The sequence below is a fragment of the Acinonyx jubatus genome, chromosome B3 (genome assembly GCF_027475565.1).
Source record: "Acinonyx jubatus isolate Ajub_Pintada_27869175 chromosome B3, VMU_Ajub_asm_v1.0, whole genome shotgun sequence".
NCBI lineage: Eukaryota > Metazoa > Chordata > Mammalia > Carnivora > Felidae > Acinonyx > Acinonyx jubatus.
Genome location: NC_069386.1, coordinates 96,305,299 through 96,327,181, shown reverse-complemented (window position 1 = coordinate 96,327,181; position 21,883 = coordinate 96,305,299). Strand labels below are relative to the sequence as shown.

At 35.3% G+C, this 21,883-nt stretch overlaps 1 protein-coding gene across 6 annotated transcripts in view; it reads left to right on the top strand.

The window, feature by feature from the left end:
* MAP4K5 (mitogen-activated protein kinase kinase kinase kinase 5) overlaps window positions 1-21,883 on the top strand; it is a 113,999-nt gene that overhangs the window by 10,906 nt on the left and 81,210 nt on the right. For 5 of the 6 annotated variants that reach the window (XM_053224448.1, XM_053224450.1, XM_027065680.2 and 2 more), the window contains one exon: window positions 12,634-12,691. The exons of the other annotated variant lie outside the window; for it this stretch is intronic. In XM_053224448.1, coding sequence (XP_053080423.1) covers window positions 12,634-12,691 — 58 coding nt within the window. The remainder of the gene's footprint in view (window positions 1-12,633; window positions 12,692-21,883) is intronic. 6 annotated transcript variants of the gene reach the window in all.

Below are 21,883 nucleotides of genomic sequence, written 5' to 3'. Positions count from 1 at the left end.
CTTTATTTGAGAGAGAGAGAGTGCGTGCATGCATGCATGCACATGTGCAAGCGGGGGAGGGGCAGAGAGAGGGAGAGAGAGAGAATCCCAAGTCGGCTCTTCATTGTCAGCATAGAGCCGGATGTGGGGCTCAAACTCACAAACTGAACTGTGAGATCATGACCTGAGCCGAAATCAAGAGTCAGCCACTTAACTGAGCCACCCAGGTGCCCCTCAGTAAATTATTAACAACTTTTACATTTTAAGTTTTTCAGCTACTAATTGTATTAGATGATGGGGATGCTTGGGTCTCTTAGCAGTTTTTTTTCCAGGAATAATTTCCTATTATTATTTCTGCAGTAGCATAGATCCAAGGGTAGGAAGGATTTGCCTTCCTTCCTATTGTGCCTCTCTCTTCCTTGCCTTGGCAGAAATAGCCTTCTTTCCTACCTTTTATTTTTAAAATACATTTTAAGCAACATACCCATTTTTAGAAAACTATGATATAGGAAGAAATGAAAAATTACCTCTATCTTCTTTACCAAAAGATAAACATTGCTGTAGATATTTTTGTAGACTTTTAAAAGCTAACATTAACAGTATATACATACATCATAGTATATAAAAACACAGAATCACATGCAATATGTTACATATATATAGTGTGTGTGTGTGTGTATATATATGTATGATAATTCAGTTTTTTTCATTTAATAATATATCACAGGGGCACCTGGGTGGCTTAGTTGGTTAAGCGTCCGACTCTTGGTTTCGTCTCAGGTCATGAACTCACAGTTTGTGAGTTTGAGTCCCACATCAGCTCTGTGCAGAGTTCTGCTACAGATTCTCTGTCTCCTTCTCTCTCTGTGTCTCCCTTGTACGCACGTGCTCTCTCTCAAAAATAAACATTGGGGCGCCTGGGTGGCTCAGTGGGTAAAGCATCATACTTCGGCTCAGGTCATGATCTCGGGGTTCATGGGTTCGTGCGCCGCATCAGGCTCTATGCTGACAGCTCAGAGCCTGTAGCCTGCTTCAGATTCTGTGTCTCCCTCTCTCTCTGCCCCTCCCATGCTCATGCTCTCTCTCTCTCTGTCTCAAAAATAAATAAACATTAAAAAAATAAAATAAAATAAATGAACATTAAAAAATAATATATCACAAACTTTTTATGTTAGTAAATCTACTCATTTTATATTTATGTATTACTTGTATCATTGTATAATTGTTAATTCATTATTGTTGAACAAGTAGACTGTCTCCAGTATTTCTTTATTATAAGCAGTGCTGTGAACAGTGTCCTTGAACAAATTCTTAACACACAAATAAAGAATATTGTTTCTTTAAGTAAATTTCTAGAATTAAATTTTCTAAGCTTTTTGAAGTTTTAGTGAGTTTCGACCAGTTATTCCTCAAAAACATTGCACCCACCAACAGTGATTCCCTACCTCTTGTAATCTTGACACAAGCCCTTTTTTTTCTTTGCCATTAGGACTTGCAGATAATTAATTCAATTTAGGTAATCTTTTGGATGAAAGTCTCCTTTTAATAAAATCAATCTGTTCCAAGAAAGGGTTAGGAAAACAGTTTTCACAGACAAGTAAGTGTCCTGACAGGCTAAGTCTTTAGTGTGTCCTGAGATCTAAGTCATGTGGCCAGATTTGGAGTGACCTAAACAGGAAGGCCTCAGGCTCTGAATCTGTCTGCCTGGTAATATGTCTTCAGGGAAACCCTGCAATACAGTCTCTTTCTATGGCAGCAGGAGCACCTGTCTAGACCTGTATAACTGTGTGTGGAAGGCAGCTTGGAAATACTTACTCCACAAAAATTAAGGAGTTGGTGAGTTGGCAGAAACCTGTCCCACAGTGCTTGTGTCCCATAACCTATCCTTGACAAATAGTCATTTAACTTATTTATACAGTAAGGACATACTATGTTTAGAAGCAGTCAGTTCCTTTTTAGGTGCTATCTAAAATCTGTCCCATTGAAACTCAAACAGGGCAGGTAAATCTCTGTAATTCTTTGCTCTTGCTCCAGCAATATTACCTGCCTATCTAAAGTACCTGATGCATGAGAGGTGCTCAGTGAAAAAAAAATTTAAAATTGTTTAATGTTTATTTTTGAGAGAGAGAGAGACAGAGCACGAGTGGGGGAGGAGCAGACAGAGAGGGAGACACAGAATCTGAAGCAGGCTCCAGGCTTTGAGTTCTCAGCACAGAGCCCGACACGGGGCTTGAACTCAAGAACCTCAAGATCATGTCCTGAGCCAAAGTTGGACGCTTAACCAGCTGAACCACCTGGGTACCCCTCACTGAGAAAAATATTAAAATAATGAATGACTAGTCTTTATTTTAAATTTTCATGTGGAGTTTAGGCTATAAGTGAATCTACCCTTATTATATTTTGTTCCCATAAATTTGATAGTCTATTGGAACCAGTTTCCTTGAAATTTATATAACAACTTACATAGTGTATAAAATATCTAATATTTATAACCTCCCTTTTTTCCTGAAAGGATTTATGATAGAAATAAAATGAAGCACTTTACTTTGCTATTGTCAAAGGATAAAGTATTGCATTCTATTTTGAATATAACATTTTCAACATTTATTTTTAAATTCTAAAAGTATCATAAGTTTATAGAAATTCAAAAAAATCTTTAATGCTATGAATCTAATGTTACAACTGCTGTCATTTTTGTTGGATATCAAACTCTGAGCACTTAGTCAAAGTACATAGTATCTGGAATGATGGGAATGGTGATGAATCTGTATGTTGCATTTTGAAGGGGTTGGATGTTTGTAGTTAGAAGGGAGCTTTTATATATATTTTTTTTCCTGAGGAGGGTTAAAATTAGAACCTAGCCCCTGACTGCCATAGGGACTCAATATTTACTGAATAAATTAGTAATTTAGATATGTGAAATTTGTCACAGCAGGAAAAATATACTAAATCAGTATTCTCTCACAGACCAAAACTGGGACCACTGAGGAGAAACTATAGGAAAGTAGACTTTGCTTATCATAAAAAAGCCTTCATACAACTAAAGTTATCTTAAAAATGAATATCACATTGACCAAATGATTTCTGTATTTAGACTAAGTAGAAGAGAATTATTTTTCAGAGAGAAGTTGAATTGATGATTTCTAGGAGTTTCTCCTGAGCTTCTAATAGAATAGTATCTCTGGAGTGGTTTTAGTTGTAGTTTTGTCTGTTTTCACTATCCCTTAATGTGGGTAATTTTTTAGCATTCTATTCTTGACTTTATTTTTTTCTTATTCTCCATTTTCTTCCTAAGTAATCTCATCTAACTGCTTGGACTCAGTAATGTCAATGATGCCCAAATCTGGCTCAAATCCAGGTTAGCTCTTGTGCTTCAGGAGGTATCTATTAAGTGGCTTACACATTCTCACTAGTTGATAGGTTTCCATTGGAACCTAAAATTTAAATATGTTCAAATATGAGCCCTTCATCTATGCCCCTTCACTGCCTTCCTGTCTCCCCCCATAAGACGTGTTCATCTTCCTATATTTGTCATTTTAGTGAATGGGAGCACACTGTCTGCTCAGTTGTGCATTCCAGAAAGTAGGGGTTATCCTAGGCTTGCTGTTTCTTTGCATTTCACATTAAATAATTTACCAGTTTCTAATGGAGACAAGCTTGGACTAGAGTATAGCAGAGGAGGTAAAAGGAAGTAGATGGATTTGATTTATATTTTTAAGCCATCAGGATTTGCTGATATATCAGATGTGAAGAATGTGAAGGAAAGAAATGAAGAAGGACCTTGGGTTTTGGATTTAAGGAACTGAGTGGATGCGGTTCATTTTATTTAGATTGGGAAGATATAGGGATGAATGGGTTTATGGAGCAGGGATAACCAAGTGTTCTGTGTTAGACATGTTAAGGTTGAGATGCTTGGCAGATTTCCCTGGCTTTAGGAGTCTGGAGCTGAGTAAGGAGAGATTTGTCCTAGAGATGGTTGTTAAAGCCATAGACTACATAGGAGAATTTAGATAAAGAAAAGGTGAAATTCCATCATCACTCAGGATAGGTAAGAGAAGAGGGAGTAATAAAGAGGCTGAGGCATTATTGAAGGTTTAAAGAAAGAGGAGTAAAATAGTCCTTATGAAGAGTGGAAAGTCAAACCTACTAGAGAAGTTATAGTTTGAGATCTGTGTTATGATTTGAAAACAAGACCAGCTGACATGATTTTGCAAATTTTTTCCCCCAACAACATTTAGCTATTCAAAACCAGTATGGAATTAGTGGATGATTGGGTTTAATCTGATGCCTGGATTTTGCCAGGCTACTGTGACAGAGGGGAAGATGGGAAAGAAATTAAGGATATTTGTAAGAGAGTGACTGTCAGTGGAATGATAGGCCATGGAACCCTGACAGTTTAGGGAGAGTGTGGGGAATTAAGACGTAATTGGTAGCCTGGTAGCCCTAGGGGAATTCTTTGATAAGAACAGAAGGACTAGTGGGCTGAAAGGATAGGTCATCATCAGGATGTATAGTATTTGAAATCAAGATGCAGATAGGAGGTCAATGAAAAGTCAGGAAGTAAATCTGATGTTGAAGTCTCTAAGACTTCTCTTGGAGGCAAGAGAAGGGGTAGAGAGGAAGACTGTGAACCAGGGGCTATAAAATCTTAAATGAACAAGGAAGGGGTGACCAAGAAAGTAGTAGATGGTAGCTACAAGAGAATAGTGAGTGAAACAGTCTGTCCTAAGCTTCAGAGGAATCTTATGTCTTACCATTCCCTCTTAGGTTCCCTTAACACAAGATATTTTTACTTCTTTGAGATGCCCATATTTTCTCCTGTCTTTACACCATTGCCTGGAATTCTTCCATAATCACTTATGACCACCACCACCGTCATACCGTGCCCCCCTAACCCCAATGTTTCTTACCAGGTCTCAGCTTATACTTACTTTCTCTTGGAAGCTTTCTCCAGCCAGCTTTGAGTGGGCTCAGAACCCCCCGCTGTGCTGTCTTGTATCACCTTTGAGAGCATTTCTCACACTGTATGGTACTCTTTACTTTCATCTCTCTCCAACTGATAAAAGTCTTGGAAGGCAGGAACTGTTTTTGTTTTTCTTTTTTAATGTTCATTTATTTTGAGAGAGAGAGCATGCACACGCATGCACATGTGCACGCACATGCGCACGAGCAGGGGTGGGGCAGAGAGAGAGAGAGAGAGAGAGAGAATCCCAAGCAGGCTCTGTGCTGTCAGCTCAGAGCCTGATGTGGGGTTGCATCCCACGAACAATGGTGTGAGCTGAAATCAGGAGTTGGATGCGAAACCCACTGAGCCACCCAGGTGCCTGGAACTGTTTTCTTTCACTAAATCTCCAGTATCAACAGTACCTGGCACATAGTAGGTATTCAGTAGTATTTGTTCAATGAATTGAACCAGTCAAAAACAATGTTCCATAAAGATTTAGGTATAAAGGTTTTATAGACTATGACATAATTGTTTACTTCTTTTGTGGATAAACCAGGACTTTGTATTCTTTAAACCTTATAGATGCTGTGTTGCTACTTTTGTATCATAGTTCATATTCTTTTTTTTTTTTTAATGTTTATTTATTTCCATTTGAGAGAGAGAGAGACAGAGAGCACAAGCAGGGGAGAAGCAGAGAGAGAGAGAGAGGGAGACAGAATCCAAAGCAGGCTGTGAGATGTCAGCACAGAGCCCAACTCATGAGCCATGAGCTCATGACCTGAGCTGAAGTTGGATGCCCAACCGACTGAACCACCCAGGCTCCCCATAGTTCATATTCTTAAATCTAGGATGTTTAATCCTGATTCTGAGGAATAATCACTGGTCCCTAGAGATAGCTTGTTAAATTTTGAGATGTCTGGATTTTCTGTTCTGTTAGAGAATATTTTTGGAGGAAGGGAGCATGTTTAAAACTGGTGCTCCCAGTTGGCCTTACAGAAAAGTTTTGTGGCCTAAATATATGCTGGAAGGAAGTTAATTGGAGATAGGATGAGGGGTCTAATATGAAGAACAGTAAAGTTGCATATAAGAGCTGAATGTTCATGGTGACTGTCATTACTTATGTTTCATTTTTTGACTTAATTTAAAAAAATTCTCTTCTAACTTAATGATTACGGAGGTGTAATGTTCATTATTAAGTCATATCTTCCTATTCTTCCTTGAAAACTTGTAGGTTAAATGTCTAGACACAAGACTTCTCCTTTATTTTTAGTCACCTTAAAAATTTCACAGCATATGAAGAAGTTCATAGCTGATAAAACTGGCAGCTGCATGGTATTGTTGAAATAGAAATGGCTGAATTAGGAAGTTCAGCATCTTTACTTCCCCCCCCCCCCTTTGTGCAAATGGAAATCTCAGGGTAACTTTTACTATGAATTAAAAAATCCAAGACAGGAGAGTTTGCGTTAAAATACTTCACTGGTAGTAAATTGACGTGGAAATGCTGATTAAGAGGTTAAAGGGAAATGCATTGGCAATGAGAATAGAAACTTAATTTAACAGGAAGGGTTCTTTCATGGATTTTATCATGATATTAATCCCATTTATTATTAGTTTATCTTTTCCCACCCAGTAATTTCAATTCCTAATTAAGAGTTAAATAATAGATAAGCTATAGTAATATTAGAGTTCTGGGTGATTAGTATACTTCTAAGACTGAACATAGCAAATATCAGTAACCTACTAAAATAAACAGGAATCAGAAATATATTTAGGTCCTTTTTGTAGCGGTACCATGGTACTTCCATTACTTCCTTTTATAAACATAATGCAGGATCTTCACATTCTTGTGTATTAAAGTTGAAAACAAAAATACTTGAGAATATCACATTTAACTTGTTGGAGGGAAATGTTGGATTTCAAAAACCAGTATTATGTATGACTCTTCTGGATTATAGTGTGAAATTATATAGTTAAACTTCTGAAAGATCTCTTTAGTAAATTCAATCTGTAAGTCTCTGTTTAGATCTTTTTTTTTTTTTTCCTGAAAGCCTCTTTGCCTTTTATTATAAAAGAGCCTGGTACTGCTCTCTGTTTTAAAAATCCAGCTGGAAAATTACAGAGTACAAAAATTTGCCCATCAGTTCTTCATTTGGGGAGAACAGATGTCTTCAAAGTGGAGACGGGCGTTTAAGTATTTATCTTATAAGTGGGAGTTTTAGTATATATTTTTTCTTTACTCTTTACTTCTGTCACTGTGTATATTTTGGCTTCTGCATTGTATAGCTGAATTTTAAAATACCATCTTTATTTTATTTGGCTCTGCAGTTCATATCTTCCAAGGAGCTGTTTCTTTCTGAGCGCCTCAGAATCTCTAAAAAACAAAAAAAAAAAAACACAAAACAAGGTGTCCTTTATCCTTGTGTCTTTATTTTGGTTTTATTAAATTGAAACAACATATTTATGTTGATTTTAATCATAAAAATTGACTTCTAAATGTGTCTGAAAGTATATACTTAAAAAGATAGTTTTATATGTATTCTTTAAAAAGTAACTAATAGACTTAATTTTTAGTACAGTTTCATATTTACAGATAACGAACAGATAGTATGTAGACTTTCATCTACCCCCAGCTACCCACGTACCCACACAGTTTCTCCTTTTATTAGCATCTTACATCAGTGTGGTACATTTATTATAATTATTGAACCGGTGTTGATATACTACTATCATAGTCCATACTTTACATTAAGATTCACTTGCTGTGTTGTAGTTTTATGGGCTTTGACAGATACATAGTGACATGTATCTACCATTACAGTTTCACATGGAATAGTTTCACCACCCTAAAAACTCCCTGTGCTTTACCTGTTCCTCACTCTCTCCTCCAGCCCCTGGAAACCATTGTTCTTTTTTCTCTCTAGAGTTTTATCTTGACGTTGATCCCTGTATTATTAGTTTATCTTTTCCAGAATGTCATGTAGTTGGAATCATATGGTATTAGACTGGCTTCTTTCACTTAGCAGTATACATTTAAGGTTCATATCTTTTCATGGCTTGACGGCTCATTTTTTTATCACTAAATGATATTCCATTGTATGAATGTACCATAATTTGTTTATTATTATCTGTTGAAGGACATCTAAATTGCTTCCAGTTTGGGCAATTATGAATAAAACCTGCTGTAAACATTCTTGTACAGATTTTTGTGTGGATTAAGTTTTTAACTTAATTGAGTAAATGTCAAAAGTGGGGATTGCTGGATCATATGGAAAGACTATGTTTAGCTTTGTAAGAAACTACTAAACTGTCAGTATATGTGTTCTTGAGAATCAACCTAATTAAAAGTCATGAAGGATATACGCTAAACTGTTAACAGTAGTTACCTCAGGGGGATGAAATGGGGAGGAGAGGGACTGCCATTTTATAATTGACTTTTTTAAAACAAAATATTACTTTGTAGTACTTTTTTACAAATAAAATTTTTCTCCAAAGTACTTCATTTAATGCATCATAATAAAAATTGAAAATGAATCAACATAAATAAAAGATCATTTAAAGCAGTATATTGTCAGTTTCGTAGCACTGTCTAGATGTGGAGGATTTTAATATTTTATCCTTATTTTTTAAGTAAAGAGAGTAATAATGTTCCTACAGTCTTAATTGTCCATTCAACAACTTTTTAGAGCATCTGCCTATGGCACAGTTCTTTATAGCATCATGCCCAGAGCTAAGAAGAGAGCATACTTCATCCAGCCTTGGGATATCAGGCAAGACTTCCTGGAGGAGGTGATACCTAAATTGCTTCATGAAGGAGAAATCTAAATGAACTAGGCTAATGTGGAGAAGGGCAGGGGAAAGAGAATGTACCAGAATGAGGACAGTGTTTTTAAGTAAGAGACCAAGTCCTTTGCTTCTGGTTAATCTGATTAAAATCAGAATTAATTGTTTCACACTCACAGAGAAGCATATTAGATCTTTTCATGCTGTTGGCACTCGTTTGAGAGTCTGTAATTGTGAAGTATGGGCTCATATTTTCTTTTGGTTTCTAGTGACTGGCAGAGTGCATTGCCCTAATGCCTGTTTTGCTTGGAAAACTGGAGTAATGAATACCCTGACAATGTTTTGTTGCTGGAGATATGTCAGCATCTATCACTGTCACATGAGTTAAACATTTCATTCCTTACTTGAATTTTAGAACTTTGAATGGTTCAACTGTCATTTTTTGTGAGTGTACATATATGTTACTTTCTTGTGCCATCTATGTCTCTTACACTTAAATTTTTCTTTCCACTGTGTAAACTTTCACCATATGTCCATAGATTTTTTTCTGTTTTCTATAAGATTCCAGTGAAATTTAAAAAATTATCACTTAGATATGGAAAGAGGGAAAACCAGGAAATGTATCAACATGCAGGGATGAAAGTGGATTATGTTTGCCAGATTATAATGCAGTAGCCTTACAAGAAGAATTAGTTGAGTCTTGTCAGTTGATATTTTTCCCAATCCTCTAAGATGGATTTTAAACATTTTGGAAAGCTTTTTCCAGATTATTTAAAATAATTAATAATATTTTTCCTTGGGTCAAATTCAAGTCTCAAATTATTTAAGACTTTCAGATATGTAAGAATTCACAACTCTTATATTAGAAACCATTATAGGAAATAATTTAATGTAAAATATGATTCATTTATTTTCATTTATTTTCAACAAAAGTCACCCCTGAAGTCTATTAAATATTATGAAATTAATACTTTCCTCTCATACCTGTTGGATTTAAAAAGTTCTCATCTGTTGAAAGAAGCAGTGAAACCTTGACATCACAATATAGTTACTAGGTTCTAACTCCTTCTCTTGCCCCTGGCCAGCAGGCATAGCCTTGGGCAAGTTTCCCAACTCTACTGAGCTGTGTCTTTAATAGAATTAATTAATGAATATGAGAGTTCCTCCAAAGTATAATTACAAATTACAAATATAATGCATCATTATCATGGAATTTGTCTTCTAATACACATTTAAAACCCACTGAACAAGATTCCCAAGAGGTAATTATTACTACTTATTTTATAACTTCTGGCCATGTTTTCTGTACTGGAATCTTGCTGGCATGTGAAAAGTTGAGCAGTGGACAGCCTAAATCTATATGCACATAATTTTCTATAACCCATGGGAGGACTGAAATGCTGAAAGATCTTAGGAACTGGGACAAGACCTGACACTAACAGACAATTCTTTTGTTCAAGGGCAAGAAAGAGGAGAGGGTAGTTACGGTTTGAAGTTTTTGGCTGACCTGTTCCCATTTCTCCAAATGCGTTTGCATTTGGGGGAGAGGTAAATTATATGGGGGGAGTTAAAATGTCTGTTCACTCTTTGCCAAACCCCTCCTTACACTCTTTACCATGAGAGATGAGGAAAATATGAACTTCTTGTCACAAAATATTTGAGACTTCTGCTGTAGAAAATCCTTTTTTACTTCTTCCTTTCTGTTTGTGATTTTCCTTCTGTACCCCTCTCCCCCATTCTATTATTTTTCTCATCTTCTATATGTCATATCTAAAAGTATTCCTTTGAAGGCTATATTCCCTACATTCTTCTTTTCCTTTCCCTTTTTTCCTTTTTCCTCTTTCCTCTTATAATGTGACTTATTTAATCCAGCAAATTGGTATAATTTTACATTCCTGTTTTATGATATGCCCCTTCCTTATTTTTAATGCTAAGTATGAAAATGTACATATGAATCTAACATAGTTAGTGAAAGGTGTCATAAATTATTAAAGTGCATTTCCACATATGGTATGCCACAGGGTGTAGTGAAAATGAGCACTCATATTCACAGTGACAACATAATGGTACAATGCTTTTGGACTATTTTGACAGTATGTGTTGATAGCCTTAAATCGCCTTTTTTTTTTTTTTAACATGTATTTATTTTTGAGAGAGAGAGAGCACAAGTGGGGGAGGGGCAGAGAGAGAATGAGACACAGAATCCGAAGCAGGCTCCAGGCTCTGAGCTATCAGCATAGAGCCCAACACGGGGCTCAAACCCACAGACCACAAGATCATGACCTGAGCCAAAGTCGGACGCCCAACTGACTGAACCACCCCAGAGCCCCTGGCCTTAAATGCTTATGTTCATACCCTTAGACCTAGTTAATGTCCAGCCCTAGAATCCATTTGAAAAAAATAACCTTAAATAATGAAAAGACTACGTGTGGCGTTCTTAATGTCTAGCAATAAGGGAGAATGATTATATAGACTATTATGTGGCCATTTAAAGTAATGTATAGCATGGAGAAAGATATTTTAAGGACAGAATACAAATTTGTACCTACAGTAGAACTTGACAGATACAGATTTCACATCCAAGGTTTGTGAGAGTATAAATTCATATATTATAAAAACAATATATGGCAATATATTCATTTAAAATCCACATACCTTTTGGGAAGCCTGCGTGGCTCAGTCGGTTAAGCATCCGACTTCGGCTCGGGTCATGATCTCACGGTTTGTTGGTTCGAGCCCTGCATCGGGCTCTGTGTTGACAGCATGGAGCCTGGAGCCTGCTTCGGATTCTGTGTCTCCCTCTGTCTCTCTCTTTCTCTCTCTCTCTGCCCTTCCCCCTTTCGCTCTCTCTCTCTCTCTCTCTCTCTCAAAAGTAAATAAATGTTAAAATCCACATACCTTTGACCGAACAATTACACTTGTAAGTTGCCTCAATGATAAATTCTGATATGTGCCAAAATATTTGCACACTAATCATTGCAGCACTACTTATAATAAGTCTGGCATGACATTTTGTTAAGTAGTGAATAGTTTCTTTTCTAGCAATTTATCTAAAGGAAATAAGGCTGTGGATAGATACAAAGCTAAGATATATTAATCTCTCTAGTTATAACTACAGAATAATATTAAAATTCTCCATGTTCAGATGGAGATTACTGAAATACAGTCTTTATCCCGTCAGTAGAAAATTATGCAGCATTACAAATCACATTGTAGAAAACTGTGATGGCATCATCTTCTACAGCACATACACGTGCATCTACACGGGGCAAAAAAGGAAGCACACTATCTATATGTTAACTTTTTTCTCCTGGGTAGTAAGATATGGATGACTTGGTTTCTAGATTTTCCCATAATGATCTATTATTATACTTACAGAATATATAAAAACAATGAGTATTTTTTAATTAACAAAAATATTATTTCTAGTATAAAGAAAAGACAGTAGCCCTTTTGGGGACACCTGAGTGGCTCATTTGGTTAAGCATCCAACTCTTGGTTTCCACTCAGGTCATGATCTCAGTTGGTGACTTTGCTCCACATCAGACTCCACACTGACAGCATGGAACCTACTTGGGATGGTCTCTCTCCCTTTCTCTCTGCCCCTCCCCAGCTCATGCGTGCACATCCTTTTTTTCTCTCTCAAAATAAATAAATAAAACTTTAAAAAAAGAGAGAAAAGACAATAGCCATTTTTGAGTGGTGGGACTAAAGGTCACTAACTGTGTGTGTGTGTGTGTGTGTGTGTGTGTGTGTGTGTGTGTATCTTTTCTATATTTTTCTTTGATGCAAAAATGAATATACTCATTTTATTGGAAATAAAGATTTTGTGTTTAGTTAAAAGCATGGTTGTTAAGCAATTAGTGAACATAGTGTCACATACTTTTATATAATTAACAAACTTAAAAACATTTTTATTTTCATTTTAGGCTAGAAATATTCATACAGGAGAGTTGGCTGCAGTAAAAATTATCAAATTGGAGCCTGGTATGTATTAAAACTCTTAAGACAATTTTTGAACACTTTTCTAGTGTAGTTTATAAATAAATATAAAAAACATTTTTTATATTTTTTTCCTTATTTCCCTTCTTCCAAGAATGAAATCTTTATGTTGTCAGGGCAGTAGAATATCTCCAATATGGTTACATTAAATCTCATTGGAGGTTGTTAGTTAAAGATGAGTTTGATGTGAAGTTTGTTGTGAAATAAAATTTGAAACGTGTACATTCAAAAATTGGAAGACATATTGACATTGTTAAAGTAATTTTTTAAGGTTGTGAAATATTTGAACTTCAGTTTTAGCTCTTATGAGAGTTTAATTAAGAAAGTATTCATTGATGGGGTGAGATATTTGACAATATATAGGATAATGGTATTTTATATGTCAGCTACACCTTGGCTGGTTGATTTAGGTTTAATAATTCTGGTGTTAGCCTAATGCTTTTCTTTTTTCTTTCTTTTTTTTTTTTTTTTCCAACACTTCTGTGTATCAGAAGGCTGTTTGCTTTAAAACATACTGAATAGGGATGCTTGGCTGGCTTAGTTGGTAGTGTAGGTGACCCTTGATCTCGGAGTTGTCAGTTCAAGCCCCACATTGGGTGTAGAGATTAACTTTAAAAAATTTAAAAATAAAAAAACAGACTTATTTGCTTTGAAAACAAAACTTTGTAAAACGTGAAATAATTTTGTTATTTTGATAACCTACGAGTTTCTAATGAGAGAAGTAGTAGTTTTTTTTTTAAGTTCATTTATTTATTTTTAGGGAGACAGAGACAGCGTGAGCAGAATAAGAGCAGAGAGGGAGGGAGAGAGAGAATCCCAACCAGCTCTGCAGTGACAGTCTGACATGGGGCTTGAACTCACGAAACCCTGAGATCATGATCTCAGCTAAAACTGAGAGTCAGACGCTTAACTGGCTGAGCCACCCAGGCACCCCTCCAGTTTTTTTATTGTGGTAAAATACACATAACAGAAAATTTAGCATCAAAACCATTTTTAAGTGCACTGAAATGTACAGTGTTATAAAATATGACATTCATGATGTTGTGTTACCATCACCACCATCCATCTTCAGGACTCTTTTCATCTTGTAAAACTTAAACTTTATACCCATTATATGATAACTTCCCATTTCCCTCCTCCTCCTGGCCTCTGGCAACCACCATTTTACTTTATGTCTTGGTGATTTACCTACTCCGAATGCTTCATGTAAATGGAATCATACAGTATTGGTGTGTTTGTGACTGGCCTATTTCACTTACTATAGTGTCAAGGCTCAGGACTAATCCAGTTGTCACATATGTCTGAATTTCCTTCCTTTTCAGGACTAAACATTTCCATTGAATGTATATACCACATTTTATTTATCCAATCATCTATTGATGGATACTTGGGTTGTTTCCACATTTTAGCTGTTGTGAGTAATGCTCCTGTATGAGCATGAGCATATAAATATTTCTTCCATACATGCTTTTTTTCTTTTGAGTGTATACCCAGAAGTGGAATTGCTTGATCATATGGTAATTCTATTTTTAATTTTTTGAGGGACCACCGTGTTTTCTGCAGTGGCTGTTCAATTTTGCATTCCTGTCAACAATGTTCAAGTGTTCCAATTTCTCTACATCCTTACCAACACTTGTTATTTTTATGTTTTGTTTTGTTTGTTATAGCAGTCATCCAAATGGGTATGGGGGTACCTCATTGTAGCTTTTGTTTGCATTTCTGTAGTGATTGGTGATGCTGAGCATCTTTTCATTTGCTTATTTGTATATCGTTTTTGGAGAAATGTCTATTTAAGTCCTTGCCCATGTTTGAATTGGGTTGTCTCTTTGTTGTTGAGTTTTTGGAGTTCTTTGTGTAATCTGGATATTAACCCCATATCAGGTAAATGATATGAAAATATTTTCTCCCATTCTGTGGGTTGCCTTTTCACTGTGTTGATCATGTCTTTTGGTACATAAAATTTAAAAATTTTTGTTAAGTCCAGTTTGTCTATTTTTTCTTTTGTCGTCTGTGCCTTTGGTCATGCCCAAATAATCATTGCCAAATCTAGTGTGAGTAAGCTTTGCTTTATGTTTTATTCTAAGAGCTTTATAGTTTTAAGTCTTACTAAGTCTTTGATCATTTTGTGTTAATTTTGGTATTTGGTATTGGGTGAGGGTTCAGCTTTGTTTTTTTTGCTTGTGGATATCCATTTTCCCGGCACCATTTGTTGACAAGATTGCCCTTTCCCCATTGAATGGTCTTAGCAACCTTGTAAAAAATCTTTTTGGTTGAAGGTCAAAAAATCTTTGATCATATATGCAAGGGCTTACTTCTGGATTCTCCATTCTATTCTGTTGGTCCATATGTCTGTCTTTATGCCAGTATCACAGTATTTTGAGTACCGTAGCTTTGTAGTAAGTTTTGAAATCAGGAAGTGTGAATCATCCAGTTTTGATCTTTTTCAAGGTTGTTTTGGCTATCTGGGGTCCCTTGAGATTTCATATAAATTTTAGGATAGGTTTTTCTAATTCTACAAAAAATGTCTTTGGGATGAAGAGTAGTAATTTTTGAGCGGGTAGGTGAATATTTGGTGATCTGTTCATTTGCTGCTTCATAAACTTAAACATGTAGAATAATTGTGTGACTGTAATTACATCAGTTTCTTAATTTGAGCATATAAAATGTTTCTGCATTTCAAATACAATATTTTGATCATTAAGTGTATGATTCATAAGAGAGATATTACTGAGGGTAGCATATGCTGCAACGCTTTGAAAATAAGCTTTCAAATAAGGCACAGTATCCTTTTTTCCCCCTGGGTATTAGAAATTGTGATATTCTTTGAGAGTTTTGCTACTAAGTTTTATCTAATAAGTAATAAATGATTTCCAGTGATGTCACTAACACAAATAGAATAGAACAGAACTAGGCAAGTATTTGCCTCTTCTGGAGGAGTCACTTGAATAAATATTCCAGTTATGTTCAGGGGACGGTGATAGTCCAAATAATGAATGAGTTGAGTTCTTGGAGGAAATAAAGATGTTCATTCCTTCTCTGTCCTCAGTGAGGGCTTGTTTTAGCACAGTTTACTTGAGTTGAGAATATAGCTTCTTTTTTTTTAATTTTTTTAATGTCTATTTATTTTTGAGAGATAGCATGAATGGGTAGAGAGAGAGGGAGACACAGAATCTGAAGCAGGCTCCAGGCTCTGAGTTGTCAGCACAGAGGCTGAAGCAAGGCTTAAACCCACGGTCTGTGAGATCATGACCTGAGTTGAAGCCAGACACTCAACCAACTTACTTCTGAGTATTGTTCATATAATGAATTAATGAATGTGTTTTTTAAAATGCTACTATATGGAGTTCTCAATAAGCCATAAAAAAGAAACATATATCATCATATGATGTTATTTAACACACAGGGATTAATTGTTGGAACCATAAATTAATGAAAGGTAGGAAGTTCTCATTCCTTTGTTTGAAAAGCTGCTGACCTTATGTCAGAGTTCATTCATATGTAAGATTGACTAATGTTTAAATTCTTTCCCCAAGAAGAATAATATAGAAGTTCAATAAATGTTTGATAATGTGATTTTAGTACTTGATCATTTTCATATATTTTTTTTTGCCTATAGTTATGTTTTACTGAATTCTACCAAATTGTCTTTTATTATCGATTTTTAAATGCCATTTGCACTTTGAGAATAGTGACTCTTCATATGTTTTTCAGGTTTTCTCCAGTTTGTCTTCTCTCTTCATACTCTGCTCTTGTGATACTTTCCTTTTCTGTGTGGAAGTGGTTTTTTTCCTCCTAGATAAATTTGTCAGTCCTCCTTTCTCTATTCCCCTCTTCCTCCGTAGTCCTTTTCTACTAGACAGTTCTAAACTACTTAACTGTAATTTCCTCTAGTTTTTTCCTTTCTTTTCTTCCAATGTTTTATATGTTTGACCCATCAGGAACAATTTCGTTCTAAGGGGTGAAGGAGAGCCCTAGCTAGGTTTGTTCTTTTTCAAGTGGCTGGACAGTTTCCCAAAGCTGTTTATTACAGACTCTTGTCCTTTATTTGCAGGTTTGAAATGCCTTGATTGTCATAAACTAAATTTCCAAGTAACCATGGGTTTTGTTTTCTGTTCCAGTGATTGTTTTTTTCCTCCTATTCCTTGTTCACTACTACCCTGTTTTTGATGACTCTTACTTTTCACTGCATTTTATAATCTTCATTGCTTTTGTTTTTCAGTTATTTCCTTTCTGTTTACATAATATTTTTTTCAGGAGACCTTAAATCATTTCTATCGAAGAGAAAAATGCTTGTGAGATTAATTTAGCATTTAATTTGGCATTTTGACAAAAGGAAGAATTTTTAAAATTCAGGTCTTCAGGAAAGTATTATAACTTGCCACATAATTCATATTTATGATATTTCTTACTGTTATGAATGACATTTTCCCCCACTTACACTTTCTAGTTAGTTACTGTTGATACTTACGCAAGCCATTGATTTTACTGGACTTATTTATTTTTTCTCTGGCAGACAGTTTTTCATACTTTTTGTGATAAAATTGTTATTTTTAGTGCTCTTTGAAACGTTGAACTTGCCAGCTTCCTGTTTTGTTTATATTTGTGTGGCGTATAACAAATGGGTAGAGCTACTATACTTGGGCCTATCGTTTTGCTTTAATCCCTTCTGAAACTTCATTGGTTTTTAGATGTTTCTCTTAATTATATTGAGTTTTATTTTATAAACCCTAGATTATCTAAATCTTTTCTCCTTTTAATAGATGAGTCTATCACTATTATTGTTGAGTGAGATGTTTGATCTTCTAATGTGGTTTTTGTTTTTTAATGTTTTTTGAAGCTTTAAAAATATTATGGCTGGAGGTCTCTTTTATTTTTACTGCTGATAATTTGAAAGGTACAAAGTCTAGTTTTAACAGAGGATGGCTGGGGCACCTGGGTGGTTCAGTCAGTTAATCATCTGATTTCAGCTCAAGTCATGCATGATCTCATGGTTCGTGAGTTCGAGCCCCACCCCCTTCGAGCTCTGTGCTGACAGCTCAGAGCCTGAAGCCTGTTTAGGATTCTGTATCTCCCTCTCTTTCTCTACCCTTCCCCCACTAGCACTCTGCCTGTCTCTTTCTCTCTCAAAAATAAACAAACATTAAAAAAAAAAAAACCCTCTTTAACAGAGGATGGCTTGTAAGACTTTGAATAACATGCTTAAATGTGTGTTTTTGGTTTATTAAGAACTGAAAGTCATTGACTTCAAGGTTTACAGATGTTGAATTTTACATATTTATATCCTCCTGCCTGTTCAATCTCCCAATTTTCAGATATTTGTTAGTTTATTTAGAGTTTTTAGCCTGAGAATTTTTTTTTTATTGTACTGGAGCATGAGTGTGCATTAGTCTGCATATCTTTTAAGAATTACAACATACCAATTATTTGGACTTAGTTTTATATTTAAGTGGATTTGGTGCCCGCTGTATGTTCAGTGGATTCAGCACCCGCTGTTGGTCTTTTTATGCCATGTCGTTGCCATTCTTATTGGCTTATTTTGTACCAGATATTAATAGAATGGATCATATCATGATATACATTTTTCTTTACGTATTAGGGATAGTATAATTTGAATTCACAAATTGATTGTTCAACCCAAATATGCTCTTCCCTCAGTCTTCCCCATTTTGATAAGCTGTTAGCTAAGCCAAAAATCTAGCCATTGTCCTTGATTTCTCTCTTTTATTTGTATTCCATTCAGTCTGTTAGCAGGTTTCTTCAACTCTGCCTCTAAAACATATCCTACATCTGTCTACTTCTCTTTATCATCTTCTCTACCCTCCTAGTCTCCCTGTTTCCTCTCCCACACCTCCCATCTGCCACCATCTAGTTTCCACAAGGCCACCAGAGTGATAGTGATCCTTTAAACACAAATCAGATCGTAGTGCTCTCCTGCTTAAAACCTCGCTGAAGCTTCCAAATCCACTTAAAATAATATTCACATTTTTAACATTGCTTATAAAACCCTACATGATTTGCCTTGTCTACTCTGAGCTCATCATGTATCTTTTTCCTTTCTCTACTCTGCTTCCATTTTCTTTTTATTTAAACAGTCCAAAATTAAACTAAATCCTACCTGAAGTACAGTGTTTCATGATCTTTTGAGGAGAAGGCTTCTGGTCATTTACATCTCATCTTAAAAGTCATGTCGTCAGAGGGACCCATTTCTGACTACCTAATCTAAAGGTAGCCCTTGTTATTTTAGTTCTCCGCATAGGACATGTGAGTGCCTGATGCTTTCCATATATATATATTTGTGTAATAAATATAAATAAATATGTAGTAGTTTCTCTTGATTGTTTTATTTCAGCATCTGAAACAGTATAATATAGCGCATAGTAGGCACTCAGTAAATAGTTTTTGTAGAAATGAATATTATAAATGTCTTTCTTCTGCCTTTGGATAAGAATGGCCAATTGACTAGACTGATCAAAGTTGTCTGATACAATTTGAGCTTGCTATAAGAAGAAAGTCTAAGCTATTCCAGTGTTCTCCATGAGACCAACTGTTGTGTAGACTTACAGTGTAAAAAAAAAAAAAAAAAAAAAGACCAGTTGACTAGATACAGAACTATTTATATCACACGTTCTTCTTCTACCCTCAAAAGTCTATAGACATTTTCTCTGTGTATGTTAGGGAAAACTGTAAGGCCATCTTGGTACTTTTCCTCTGTAGGTCTTGCCTGATTGTTTGTGGCACTAATACTGCTTATCTTCTATAAGCTGTGATGTTCAGCTTTAGTATATGTGCTGCTGAAGCGAGCACTAAGCTGTGATGTTCAGAAAATAAGGACTTAATATTTATTATATCTTCAGAGATCAATTTATGAATAATAGTAATTTTAGTAAATTTAGTAATAACAACTATAAGTTTTTCTTATACTTTAAATATGCACTTTTCATTTTAGTAAATGGTTTCATTTGTTTTCATCATCTGTGCTTTAGAATTTTAGGAATTAATCTGTGACTGAGATTTTATTCATGGGGGTTGTTTCATTATATTTTATTTGTGAATTGTTTTCTTTTGTATTTTGCTTCTTTTTAAAAAATGTTTTCATGTTGAGCACAGATTTGTATATCCTTTTTTTTTTTTTCAAGCATTTTTACTAAAGCCAAAGTAGATGATGTCTTTCACATTTTTGGAACAGACTTAAGGGAATGATTAGGTAAAAAATATGATGGTATGCTAATGAATTTTCCCAGCATTCAGTTCAGATACGTCAAATAATTCTGGAGACAGCTGTATTTCAGAAATGAATTCTTCACTGAGCAGCTTTTTAAAAAATTGCACTAAAGCCAGTATAATACAAAAGTGCTTCCTTGTATTGATATAACAGATGAGCTGGTTTAGAATTGTATTTAGACATGAAAAGATAATTATTTGCCAGTATGACTTAGAAAAACTTACGTCTGTCTGGTAAAACATAAACAAGACTTTTTTTCTTAAGTAAATGATATTCCAGCTGTAAACTTAATAATACTTTTTACCCCAGGTGAAAATAGATTATTGAAGTTTATACTAATAGTAGAGTTCTGAATTTTATTACAGATTTACTGGCTTTCCTGGCACAATTTAATTTTATAATATTATATTTAAAATTTTACTGAAACAGATTGCTTTTGTAACTCTTTCTAATACTCATAAAAATTCTAAAGTGAAACTTAGAGTTAAAAATAATAGATTAGCACAGAAAAAATTTTTTTTTAATTAGCCACAAAATTAGTAGAAAAAGAAAATGTCAGCATTCCTTCCTATGTCTCTATATTTTTGTTGCCCCTTGTGTACACAGGCAAATGATTATTTTTAAGAATGATTAAATCATTTCTATGTATCGTTAGAAATGTATTAAATATTTATTTAATATTTATTATTAAATAGTAGATACTTATTAAATATGGGCACCATCTTACAAATGGTGACATTCAAATAAAGTTGGACTTACTAGTGATTAGTATTGAAAATAAACAGTACTGATGATACCATTTTGAGTTTTAGTTTCATTTTCCATCTCTTTGTTCAGACATAAGGACTGCCCTAGAAAAGCAGGCAGATATTATGATGATGCATGTCACCATGTTTTCCTGTCTGTGTCTGAATTTCAGCCTTCCTGCTAACTCATTTTACAGATGCACGTTTTGCTCAACAAGTCTGTAGCTAGTGGCAGCCGACAGCCAGAACAGAAGCAAGATTCCTGGGAAAGCTGGTCATCAGAATCCTACTTTCCCTTCCCCTCATTCTCTTCTCACATTACCTCTCATTTCTGGTGAAACTAAATAGTAGTATTTTAAAGTTATGCACATTATAGTTTGTTAAAAAACTTGAGCAACTCAGTAGCAAAAACAATCCCAAATGATCTGATTTAAAAATGGGCAAAGGCTATGAATAGACATTTTTCCAAAGAATACATACAGATGGCCAACAGAGACATGAAAACAGGTTCAGCATCACTAATCATCAGGGAAATGCAAATCGAAATCACAATGAGATATTACCTCACACCTGTTAGAATGACTCTTCTCAAAAAGATAAGAAGTATTGGTGAGGATGTGGGGAAAAGAGAACCTTGTGCACCGTTGGTGGAAATTAAACTGGTACAGCCACTCTGGAAAACAGTGTGGAGTTGCCTCAGAAAGTTAAAAATAGAAACCATCATATGATATAGCAGTTCCACTTCTGGATATTCATCCGAAGAAAATGAAGACACTAATTCAAAAAGATACATGCACCTCCATGCTCATTACAGCAGTTTTTACAGTAGCCAAGATGTATATGGAAATAGCCTAAGTATGCATCCATAGATGAATGGGTAAAGAAGGTGTGTGTGTGTGTGTGTGTGTGTGTGTGTGTGTGTGAGAGAGAGAGAGAGAGAGAGAGAGAGAGAGAGAGAGAGAGAGAGAGAAAAGAATGAAGTCTTGCCATTTGAGACAACATGGATGCATCCTAGAGGGTGTTAAGCTAAGTTCAATAAGTCAGAGAAAGACAAATGCCTTATGATCTCACAGGTGAAATCTAAATGAAAACAAAAACCAAGCTCATAGATACAGAGAACAAATTGGTGGCTGCCAGAGATGGGGGGGTAGGGGTGGGGATAGGTGAAATTGGTAAAGGGAGCCAAAAGGTACAAAATTCCAGTTATAA